Source organism: Manacus vitellinus, unplaced genomic scaffold (assembly GCF_001715985.3).
Source record: "Manacus vitellinus isolate BGI_N305 unplaced genomic scaffold, ASM171598v3 scaffold_14_pilon, whole genome shotgun sequence".
NCBI classification, from domain to species: domain Eukaryota; kingdom Metazoa; phylum Chordata; class Aves; order Passeriformes; family Pipridae; genus Manacus; species Manacus vitellinus.
Window position 1 is genome coordinate 17,198,697 of NW_021939063.1, and position 12,765 is coordinate 17,211,461.

The 12,765-nt window shown below is 42.7% G+C and overlaps 1 protein-coding gene across 6 annotated transcripts in view; it reads left to right on the plus strand.

Moving 5' to 3' along the window:
- RAD54L2 (RAD54 like 2) overlaps positions 1–12,765 on the plus strand; it is a 68,510-nt gene that overhangs the window by 9,060 nt on the left and 46,685 nt on the right. For all 6 annotated transcript variants that reach the window (XM_018068602.2, XM_018068604.2, XM_018068605.2 and 3 more), the window contains one exon: positions 11,903–12,109. In XM_018068602.2, coding sequence (XP_017924091.1) covers positions 11,959–12,109 — 151 coding nt within the window. In that variant the 5' untranslated portion in view covers positions 11,903–11,958. The remainder of the gene's footprint in view (positions 1–11,902; positions 12,110–12,765) is intronic.

A 12,765-nucleotide genomic window follows, 5' to 3' on the forward strand; every position in this document is an offset into this window, starting at 1 on the left:
GTGCAGATTGCATCACTTCCCTTTGTCATCCCACAGAGCTGTTCCTTTAACAAGTCCTGCCTGAGTGCCTTCAGGAGGGGACCTGCCCTGACCCAGAGAAATTTCTGTCAGTGCTAGTTATGAGTTTCTCGAGGTCAGGGCAGCTTATCTTCCTGCTCCCTAGAACAGAGCCTTGTCCTGTCTTTGCCCACGTGTAACTGCAAGGACCCGTTCACACAGGCTCTCACTAAACATGTTACATGTAAGGGACTTACATGAGGAGGTCTGTGGGTATTTTACTTTGAGCTCTGAGCAGTTTAGAAGTATTTGCTCTGGGGAGAGATGTGCACAGCAAGGGTGTCTGACTGCATGATGTAATTTATGATTCTGTTGCCCTTTGAGTGGCAATTGCGTTGATTTTTCAATTAAAAGAGCCCAGCAAAATGAACTTCAGAAATAAATACCTCTACACAAACCACAAAGTGATGCCATGACTATTTAAAGAAAGGGACAATTGAGAAGATTGAGTCTGGAAATGTTCATGTTTCAGCTCGAATACATGCACCATCCTTTTGGTTGGTGTTTGTGTCAAAGGCAAGGAAGTTTTGTCACAAAGACCATCACTTTCTCAAAGAAAGTGTCTCACAAACACTGTCTGTGCCCTGTACTGGAGCAGTGTCTGGCTGCCAAGAGCATGGCCCTGGTGACAGTGACTCCAGCTTGGACAGCCCAAACCCAGGGCTGCATATTCCCACCCTTTCACTGTTTTTTCCCTTTGTGCCTGCACAGCTGTTCTTGCAGCTTCGTAGTAAATCACATTTGGGAATGGAATTTTGCTTCCAGGTAGTTTTTCAGCTGAATCAGTTTGGTGTCCAGCCACGAGAGTTGTGCTGGCACAGTGTGGGAGTGGTGTGTGAGTGGGAAAGAGCAGCTGCTGCCCAGAGTGTGTTCGAGGCCCGAGAGGCTGCAGTCAGCAAGAGGGAAAATGGGTAATTTAATCAAGGCCAAATGTTTATTACCCTTCTGGTGCCTGTGAAATCTGAAAACTGTCTGTCAATGTCAAGGCATGTCTCTGTCTCTCTAATTGGTGAGATTAGCATCAGGTTTTGGTTGCCATCTTCTGTTTGTTGCGCTCTTTTATTCAGTCTTTGCATTAATTATTTGCATCACTTGCTGATGAAAGTGAAAGGAACAGCATTCCTGGTGTAATGTAACTGTCCAGAGGTTTCATTACTCTTACAGCATCTTGTGTGAAAAGGCAGCTGGCTGCAGCTTCTCCTTTCCAGAAATAGTGCAAGAGCTGTATATTCATTCCTTAGAAAAAAGTGCCAGGGTTATGGAATGCACCTCAGCAACTAAACACAACCTTCCGGGCATAGGAAGTGAGAAAAATCAGCTTGTGTTTGCAGGGGATGTTGGGGTGGGGGAGGTATCAGGAACAAAGAATATTTTCTTAAATCAAGAAGTTGTTGTAGGAGTGGTGTCATCAGTTGGGTTTAAAGTTCCTTGTCTGTAGGTGTCAAGAAATTGAGGGAGCAGGACCAAAAAGTAAACCTTATGGAACCAGCACCTTTCAATGCTTAGTGTGTGAAGTGTCCTGCAGGCTCTAACCTTGAAAACCAGGTGTCAGGGTGACTGTTGAGTGGAATAGTTACTGATTTTGAGATCAGATATTTGGGGAAAAGCTGCTACCCCAGAAGAGAAGGGTTTTTTTTTATTTTCCCTCAATCTTGGGATGTGGTCCAGTTATTTGTGGAGGAGAATTTCCTGGGGGAGCTTTTGGGGTGGGGGGTTGGAAGCTCTTAACTCTGGACAATGCATAGTATGATTTACCCTAGCCAGCATTTTAAAGTTTCTGTCCACTGCAACTTCACATCCTGTTCTCCAATGAATGGGAGTAGGTCTTTATTAGGTGATCTGAATTTGTTTATTCTATAATGACAATGGTTAACTACTTGAGAGAAATAAGACCCAGATAATGAGTAGAGAACACTGAGGAAGTGGGTGATCTGCTTAGTCATTCACTCTGTAGGAAAATGCTTTTGGGTTGTTTTTTTTTTTTTCTGTTTCTCCTTTAAAAAATAATTTAGATATGCCTTTTTCTTCCTTCTGTACTTACCATAGCACTAATGAAAAACAAGAGAGGAGATCTTATATTTCAATTAAATCAATACTTCTGGTCAGTGAAATGCTTATTTTAACAGAGTGAGATACAGAGCCTGTGTGCTAGTGTGGAACCTCTTTGTGAATATCTGTCCTTTTATTGTGATAAGAAGGTGCATCCTCCAGAAAGTCTTTAACTTCCATCATTTACCTCTTTCATTCCTAAGAGAATGAATGAAGTTGATTGAGATTTTACAGCACTGACAGTAAGTCTTCTCTGCAAGTGCCATGTAACCAGTTTTCTCTGTTAGAGAATGTTACTAATTGTAGCCAGAATCTCCCATCAAACCAAGAGTTGTAGTTACTGTTTAAATTTCTTACTTCAGCCTAAATCAGTGATGGTCAAGAATTTCTACAATTAGATAAATGGGCAGGTTCAGTAAAATGAGTGGGTGAAAAACTGGGTGGCCAAGCCTAAAGGACAAGAGGAAATGGCCTCAAGTTGTGCCAGGGGAGGTTTAGATCAGATATTAGGAAAGATTTAATGGAAAGGGGTTGTCAAGCATTGGAACAGGCTGCCCAGGGAAGTGCAGGTTTTTTATTTTATTTAAAAGACATGTTGATGTGGCACATAAGGACATGTTTTAGTGGTGACCTTGGCAGTGCTGTGTTAATGGTTGGACCTGGTGATCTTAGAGTTCTTTTCCAACCTAAAAAATTCTATGATTTTATGACCTAGCAACCCTGATTCAATAATAATAATAATTCACTAATCCAACTAATAATTGAAAAGGAGGGGAGAAAAAATAGAGATGAGGCAAGAAATTCCATCCCTGTTGTGTTTTGGGAGGTATCAGCAGCTGAGTGAAGGGATGCTGACTTCTTACAACACGTGGTCACCTTCACTGGGGATAAGAAGTCAAGAGGACACAAGAAGACCTGGCTTTCCTGCTGCTCCCTCTGTACTTGCTCGCTGGGCACGGCTGCCAGTCAAGCAGCATTTGCAAATGAGCTTTGATGGAAAAAGTGGTCATTTGGGGAAAGCACTCGACTGAGACTTGCACTTAACTTTGAGAGAAAGAATACCTGAAAGGTTGTGGTTTTTTGAAGATCACAGCTGAATGCTCTTTGTCATCCTGCTTCTGAATCTTGGAAACATAACATTTTGGGTTCTGCATGGGCACGAATATACAGTATTGGCTGTTCAGTGAGAACAAGTACTGCAAAACACATTGCTAGCATTAATGAAAGTTAAGTGAATTTATACATTTGGGAGACAGTGACATTTTTACTCTAAAAGAGTTGTGTCTTGTAGCCAGCAGCTACTTCTAGATGACTGTTGTGGTGCTTATTCACCATACAGTGTTTTATAGGAATTTGTTAATGTGTCCCTTTTCAATTGCATCTTCCTGTCTTAACATTTGGATATGCTTATGACTGTAGGTGATGGTAGTTAATGTCCTATTTAGCATAAATTGGGACGGGACAAGTGGGTATGTTTACCAAAATCCCACAGGTTATATTATCCTTCTGTTAATATTTGTGTGTCTCCTTAGCCCAACTTGCACTGTGCTGTTTTAAAGCTCTTTTGGAAGTAAGCTCAAGTATGTAGAGTCATATACTCATAATTTTACAAGCTGAAAATGTCATCTGCATATCATGAGACTCATAGCTCAGGTTCTTTTGTGAAACAATACTTATTATCTCTAATTGGGGTGATTTTTCTGTGTGCATGCAAACGATCCCCTGAGCAGTGTGTCGGGTTGTTTGTGCTGTATGGGGAGAGGCAGTAAGCTGCATTCTTCTCCCTTCCAGGCCTATCCAAACCATTGGGAAGTTTTCAGCCAGCAAAACACAACCAAAGTGACGTTTCTATTACTAAGGGCAGAACCACAGGAGGCTATTTCATCCAGTTGCTTTCCCTGTGAGCTGCCTGTAGTGTTAATCTTAAGTGTTATCAAAGCAAATGTATTTGTGCAGGATGGATAAGGATCAATGTGTATTTCATTTTGACCTGTATAGTAGGAAGGGCAAAGATCAACAGGTTTTGGTGGCTTTGTTCTCAAAACTAGCAGAAAAATGACCACTTCAAGTGGCACTTAATGTTTTAGTTTTTCCAGCACTGTGCAATGTTGAGGGAGGGAATGACTGTTGGAGGGAATGACTCTGAAAGAAACCCATGTTTATGACAAATTTGAATCCTCTGATGGATTTTTAATCTACACTGGCATTAAAAAAAGATTAGTTCAATGTCTGATTGCTTGACTGTAACTCAGGTCTAACATATGCTAATTGTCATCTTCATATCATGTGAGTTCGAAACTTTTTATTTCCATTTCTTTCTACTTCAGGGTTTCCTGGTTTTCTTCTTTCTTTTTTTTCCCCTCGTTTTCTTTGGTAAACTGTAGGTGGCATAAGTAATGCTTCCTCATCCCTAGTGTAATTACTGTTGCTGGAGGTGGGGTAAGGAATAAAGAGGAACAGACCTATGTGGAATTCTTCCTTTTCCTAAAAACTGCATGAACCAGAACCTCAGGTTTTAAGTCCAGTTCTGAAGAGGGAGAAAGATGACTCATCAAAACCAAACTCCCAGACCTCCGTGACTGTTTGTGCTGAAATGCAGAGCTGTGACTAAAGGCAGAGCTCAGTTGTGTTTACTTTGTGATCTTCCAGTGACAGTGTGCAATGTGACTGGCGTCTGCCTCACAGGGGATGGTGGGCTGCCCTGGACTGCTGCTGATGGAAAGCTCATTTCCTGAGCAGGGACACAGTCACAGGCAGTGAATCACTCCCCTGTAAGGAAATGTGCTTCTCCAGGAGGCAAAGAAAGAAGAGTGTGTGGATGGGGTGATACTGAGAAAATAGGAGAGAATCAGGCCTTTTAGTATTATGAAAACTTGCAACTGTTCTCATTCTGAAAGATGAAAACATTGTTTATGAGCCATCCCAGCCTGTTTCTGTGGGATTCCCTTCAAGGAGGTGAGCCATAATGTTCAGATATCTCAATGACCAAAGCCATAGCTCTTGTTCAAGTAGTGACAGTGACTGATCAATCCTTGAGAGGGGATTAGCTCCGAGCCTTTTCCCTCCTTTCTGTTCCACTGTTTATGTAATTTAGTCTTGATTTATTACATAACTTCTTCTCTGGCACCTATGTATAACAAGAGCTTAAACTCCTAGAGGGATCTTTCAGCTCTCTGGATCTTCCCCTGCTTGTGGGAATTGGCTCATGTCTTGACATAGTTTGGGTGTTTGCAAGGAGAAGGCTTGGCACACCTCTGCCATGAGCTGTCTTCAGCTCTGTCTTTTGGAATATGGCAGTCATTATCACTAGTGCAGGGTAGGGAAATTCACCCCAAATTAATCTGCTGTGTAAAATGCATCGAACATAATTTGGAATTCTGGCATGCTGTGCTCTACTATTGAGGCTTCCCCATAATTTGAAATATTTTCTTGGGGTTTTACTCCTCTCATAGGTCTTCGTTGCTTTTCTGTAGTTGTAGCACCATGGGCAAAACCTATACAAGCACACTTAGAAGTGTCTTTTATGTTGAAATGCTGTTTGCTTTGAAAGCAGAAACAGTGATTGGAGAAGGAAAGTTTCCTTTCCCCCATTTTTTCTTTATCAGGGAATGCAAATGCCATTTATATAGAAACTGGCAAAGCTAAAAACATAAATGGAAATTCTCTGAAGTAAGAGACGAAATTTTCGTTATTTTGTGATGGTGATAATCCAGATGAATATCAGTAATTAGTGGAAGCAAAACCAATCACATGCTTCTTACCTCAGGTAGCCTGAACTTTTGTGCAGTACTAATCAAACCGCTCTTCTATGGTGAGTCACTAGTGAGGACACTTCAGATTTTCAGAGGAAAGAGTTGATTTATAGGAAGTCAGTTTCTGCTTTAATAGAGTAAATAGAAATGCTCTTAAAAAACAATGCAACATTTTATATATACAAACACAAAAGCAGTTTGCCCATTTCTGCTGGCTCTGTCCAGAGGTGAGGAGCCTCACGAGGTCTGTGGAGAAGGAAACACTGGCACCTCGGGAAGAGTTCATGTTTGCTGTGGAGGTTACAAAACGTTGACGCTGTTGGCAGAGGGGTGTTCCCGCATCCCTTGTGGACCGCGGGAGAGGAGGACCCTGAAGCTGGGGGCGGCTCCCGCGGCAGGTGATGGACGGGGCCGGGATGTGCCGCCCCTGTGTGAGGATCCGCAGATGCTGCCATTGACTCGCGCTGGCTCTTTTTGTTCGGGTCGCAGTGGGAGCCAGGCCTTATGTAATGTTCATTGTCACAGTCTCCGTTCCAGCACTGTCATGTCAGCAGAGGGGAAGGATTAGCTCTCCCTTTTCTTTATGGGTTGGTTTTGAGATTTTTTTTTTCTTTCCTTTCTCCCACCCTTTCTTGCAGCAGCTTTTGTTGTTTTTGTTGTGAGGGAACAGCCAGTTTCAGGCTGGGTCTAGTTTTGGGGTGCCTTTTAGGAGGGAGACTGTTAACCTAGAGAGAATAAAAGAGCAGGTCCCGCAACTCTCCCAAAACTGATATATGGATGTGTTTTTTTAAAGCACTCTGTTATTTTTTTCCTCTATATTCCTGCTCCCCATAAATCACAGTGGGCTCCTTAATACTCATGTCCAGTGTGGGTGAAGACTAGATGCATTGTCCTATATTTATGTGGGGTGGGGAGAAGCACACTTGCCTTCCTCAGAAAGGCGGTCCAGGCCAAGCAGATGCCCCCCAATTTATGATTTTCCAGGCTGCTTCTTTCTCCCTCAGTTTAATATTCCTGTGGAAAACACATCACTTAGAGGGGATCAATGCCACTTAGTTTTGTTGCAATTTGAACAAGATGAAAAGGAGAATTGTTTTCTTCCTTCCCAGCCAGCAGCGTGTGGCCACCAGTTAGCTGTGAGTCACAGCTGAAAAACTGTGCTTCTTGAGTCTCAACACTCTCAGGCTGTGAAGGAAGAAGGGATTTAAATCACGAAGTAATCAATTAAGGATGGCTTTAAATGTGATTTCTGGAAGTTATTCCTGGGGGAAAGAAGTTCCTGTTGATTTTTCAGTAAACACTCGTTTGCTTTGTTAAAAGCATATAGGGGATCTGCTGGACTGGTATTAGTCAGTAACACTGATTCTTTTGGGGAAAATATTTATCCTTTTAAGTGATTCTTGCCCCTCCCCTGCCATTTTTTACATGATAATGTAATAGAAGTGTTAATATGTTACATAACAGAAATTAGAGAAATTATAGTGTTTGTTAGAATCAAACTGTCCAAACCCACTCATCTTGGGTTTATTTCTTGGTAGATTCTTAAATTGAACAGAGAAGTATTAATTATTTTGCAATAACATTGCAAGTTATTACTTGCAAACTGTTACAAGACTTTCTGTCATACAGAGAAGCTTAAGCTCATGACTTCTTTAGTGATGCATCTGTGTGCTATATAATAATGTTCCATTAGTTACTGAAGGCTGCCTGTAAGGTGCCAAAACAGTGCTAGCAGTGATTTAGCAAAAAGATGAGACTTCCCCTGAGGAGCCAGCAGTTACCTTCATACACATCCAGTTTGGAGTGTTTGTGTGTGAGCTGAGAGTATTGAGAGGAATCCTGTGGCCCCAACCAACCATTATACTTTTTACTGCCAAACAAAAAAAGGAAAACAGTTAAAGGAAATTATTATTACCATGAAACATGACTGTACAGCAGAGACTGGAGAGCATTATGCAGCACTGACTTAGAAGTACCTGGTTTTATTAAACTGTCTGTGCAAATCCTCTTGTGATTTGCCAGCGTGCTTGATTCTGTTTCTGTGGCCAGGCACCACAATGGCCAACATGAAGTCTTGATTATAAAACAGGTTTTAAGGGACAAATCTTGATGAGCCCCAGATATTGGGCTTGGCTGGAGGTTGGGGAGGTAATGGAATCCTCTTTACTGTTCAGTGGTGGAGTAGCATTAGTGTTAAACCTGCCCTTTGTGAAGGGATTTGTATGGGATGGATGTGTGTACTTGGGAATGAGCATGTCCTGTGCCTGAATCACTTGTGTCACATCAGGGAAAGAGCTGCTGTAAAGTCACTTTGGCTTCTGTGGCTTCCTGTAGGTGCAGGGGAACCCTGCTTCTCCTTCTCAGGTGGGGAAGGACTCCAGTCTGCTCTTCCTGCTTCCTTACTTTTTACTCAATGGTATTTGTAATAATCCATTAAATAATGGTTTAATATTTATAGTGCTGGTGAGTCCTCAGGTGAAGGTGATGCACAGAAGTGGCCCAAGTCCCCACACCTCCTGATGTTTGCTGTTTCACCTCAGAGTTTGGCTCGTGGCATGTGTGACCCTGCTGTGAACAACTGTCATGTAGAGGGGAAAAAGTTGCTTGCACATCTCTCCCTCAACTTCATATGTAAAGAAATGACTTTAAAGCTTTGCAGAGTGAAAGACAAACATGAGAACAACAGATTTGTGTCCAAATTTGCAAGGCTTCCTCATCCAGAACTGGGCCTCCTTTTTGTGCTGAGGAGGAGGCAGTCATCACCACATGGTATTTACTTACTATCTGAAATGTTCTACCTTAAAAAACCAGAGCTCAAAAAACTTCAGAACTATTTTTATCTTTGTTGAAAGACAGGACATAATACATGAGAGAGGCTGTCTTGGATGTTAATTTGATGTGCAGTTGATTGCAGGATTTAACTTCCTGGGTAGGATAAACATGACAGCTCTTTTCTCCTCCCTGAGTAAGCAAGAGGAATTTCTCAGTGTTTTCCCCTAATATCCCACCCTGGTTTCTCAGCAGCCTCACCACGTGCTGAGGCACTGTACTGTAAGAGTGTCTGGCTGTCTGTAAGGATGATGCAGTGGGATTGATGTGTGTTTCTTGGGGCTGTCACCCTCCTCATGGCACACATCCTGCTTGGGGGGGGGCAACTCCTGTCCTTTGGCAGGGCAGGGGCTCCAATGTGGCACAGCCCAAGAGTCCAGTTGCAGGTAATCAGTTTATCTCTCTCAAAGTGCCCTTCCTGCAGCGATTAAATGTTGAGCACAGTGTGCCTGCATGTGCAAAGGCAGGAGATGGGGCAGGTTGGAATAACTCAGCCATAAAACAGTAGCAGCAGCTACAATCTGGCCCTGTTGTGTAATTCCCCTTGGTGGGAGGCTCTGAACTGGGTCAGATCGGTGTGAGAAACGAGGGCAGTCTCTGGGCTGTGTCCCATGTACCTGCTCCCTGCTCCCAGTGCCACCAGGCAGGGTGGGATGGGAGCCCTCCCGAGACCAGGCTCGGGCAATGCCGAGTGGAGCTGCCAGAGCCCAGGAGCAGGGAGGGAGGCAGGAAGACAGGCAGCACCACGACAATAGGCACAGAGGAGTTAACCATCTTTGTTTCACCCAGCTTCTGCAAGATTTAATTAAGTCTTTTCAAAAGCTTCTGTTAACTCTCCTGCATATGGCTGGGGCTGCGAGCGGGTGTCAGGAGTTGGCTTATACAGAACGTGTATTTACTGCTAAACAAAAATAAAGCTTAGATTTGAGCCCTTTTGTACTCCAGTTTGAGAGAAAGCTGTTCTCCACTGGGTTTGATTTTATTTGTAGAGATACAAGGACCCATGTCCTTGCCTTTAAATAGTATTTGGAAAGTGTTACGTGTTTTGATTTAGGGTTTTTTTTTAAAGCTCTTTGACAAATGATGAAACATAAGAGAGTGACACACAGGAGGATACTGATGGGAGAAACTGTATCATGTGTCATTCTTTGACCTGGAGCATTTAGTGACATTACAGCACTTCTGTTTTTTCTGTTTGTAGATGAGAATTCATTCCTGCCATGTTAGTAGTGTTTGTGTTTGGTTGGTTGGTTTGTGCAGCTTTGCAAGTTACAGGTTTGTGTATGTTTGTTTTCTTTAGGACTGAATATCAGCTGGAAGGGAACATTATTGCTACTTAAAAGAAAAAATAAGCTACTGTTTTGAAATACACAGAGATTTCAGCACAACAGTTGTCAGGAAAAGCTTGTGATAATAGATGGCTTTTGTGTTTGCAGCCCTTGGCTGAAGCACAGGACGTCAGAAAGCAAGTGATGCTGGAGGTCACTGTATTGCACCAACCTGACAGCAACAGGGCTCGTACCTGCCTACCACAGAAGCTGAATTAATATCTTTGGCTTGTGTAAACTGGCACGCTTCCACTTGAGCTAATTCAGATTTTGGCCTTCTCTGCCATCTGTTTGACTAATCCAACTTATTTCGTGTGACACATTCAATAGTGTAGGGACTTCAGTTGTCTCTGCCTGGTGGTAAAGTGCTCCTAGGACCAAGTGGTGAAAGGCTTCCTATTCCAATGCCAGTTTCTGCAAAGCCTGCTCTTCTCTTATGTTTTTTTTTTCTTTCAGACACTCTTCAGTGTTATTGAGGAGCTGAGAGGGGCAGAGCAGGAACTGATGACTTCAGCTGGAATAATTCAGCGTACTCGACAGTTGGATTCTCAGCCCTGCTAGAGGGGTGTTGAGTTGTGTCTTTAACCTTCAGGTTTCTGAGCTTGTCTGGTAACTGCTGAAACACAGCTGAAAATGACATCTTTCTGTTTCTTGAAGTGTTTTTAGATATGTGAGGGGCCTTATCAGCTTAGAAGTGTTTTTTTTTAAGTGACTGACTAATTCTTAAACATTTCATAGTTTACACTGGAAATGTGGTCTAAGTAGGGGGCAGTGGGAAATCAGTAATGAGGAAATGTTTCCCTCATCTTTCTTTAAAGCTTTTTGGGGAACATGTGGGTAGTAATTCTTCTGCAACTTGATTTTTTTTGAACACAGCCTTTGCTTCAAGTTCCTTGAGATCAAGATGCCTTATATTCCTTTCTTGGTTGTGTTTCTTTTCATCCACCTTATCTTACATGGCTCCTTTATGATCATTCTGTTCTTATGGAAGAGGAGTGCTCAAGAGAACCCATCATTGTCCAGAAGTGACAGATCTGAACAGATCAACTTGTGACTGCCCTGGTCCTCTCTTTAGTTTTTATTGTTGTGTTGTACCATAATTTCTGCTGTGATACACTGGAGGAGTCGTGCACAGCCAGCTCCAGTTCTTGTCCTTGAGAGAAAGGAAATGCAAATTCTGTCTGATCCATCCTTCCTTTGTGTTTACTTTTCTTCTTACCCTGTTTTACAAGGAACGTTCAACCTTTAGAAACTGGATCTTTGTTGCCTTCTCTCAGAATTATTAAGGTAACACTGTTTCTGTAGCATAGTTGGATCAGGGAGTTCAGCCAGGCTGTGATGAGGAGCTGGGTGACCTTGGCAGTGGTACAGCTGAGGCAGGAGGGGGGTTCCTGTCTCTGCCCCATGTCTGCACACTGTGGTGGTGCATGCAGGGATCAGGGTAACAGGTATCCGTAGGGGAATTCTGGGACTGATCCTTTTTTCTATGCTTCATATTTGGACAGCAGTGTTCTGAAGTTGTTCACATAATTTATTTATTTTTGCATCTCTGAGCAATCAGACATTGATACCAGGAATCTTTCTACTGTGCACATGTCAGGGATACCAATAAAGACTCGGGGGCTTTGAGTGATTAGTTAATATATTGGTTCTGATACTGATTCTCCAGCACTGGACCTGTATTGTTATGATCCATTGCTTGTGGCATCCATTTTCTACCCAGGATTTTGTGCACTGTCTGGTATTTAACAGTCTGATAGACCTGTTATGTGCAAGGCTGATGGCAGAGTTGTGTTTTTATGTGCCGTAATCCTGCTAGGATGTTGAGCCTTGAGGCTCAGAGGCTGGGACTCGCTGGGCTCATGGGCCTCTTTTCCTTTCTTGCAGGGCTGCCTCACGGTAGAACATGAGCAGGTAATGCACAAGGAGCACCACTGGGAATCATGTCAGACGAGTCAATCTCAGGGAGTGATCCGGACCTGGACCCGGACTTGGAGCAGGAGGATATGGAAGAGGAGGAGGAGGAAGATGAGGAGGAGGCGATGGAGGAGGACAATGATGGGGATGACGAGGAAGACTTACTTGATGAAAGTGGTAAGTGAATGGGGCTGTGAGTCTCTGCATACATCATATTTATGTTATAGGAAAATGGCTGTGGCCCCTTAGTAGATTGTGTAAGGGTTAGGATTTGTCCAGCTGCTGGTAGGGAGAAGTGCTTACGTGGGTGTTTAGTTTAAATAGGGATTTAATGTAGGTTAAATATGGAGTCCTGGCCAAAAACAGTCCCATAAAGAAAACAAGCCACAAGAATAAAATGTAAGGAGGATGGAATTTTTAAAATAGCTTCAGATTTTAAGGAAGCAATTATATGAAGAAATAAATAAATCAATTTACAATTACTTGTGTTGTTGAAAGAATCCAGTGAAAATTTTGCATCACTGGTTTGCCCATAAGTAAAGAATTTAATGGATGCTATGGGCAATTATTGCTCATTTACAATAATAATCTTTAACAGCTGGAAAATGTTCTTTTCTGACAGCATACAGGTTGGGTTCAGTTTTGCTTGTGTGTTTTACAAGATGAAAGGTGGAAGTGCTGACTAAGTAAGTTGTCACCTTCTACCCTCACCTGGTTATACCTGCCCTACTCTCCTCTTCAGGAGAAGACCAGTTCAGGTCAGGACCATTGCAGCTGTTTGTGGGCCTGTGCTGTGCAGGTTACATATAAGTGTTATTGGGTAAGTGTCCTGG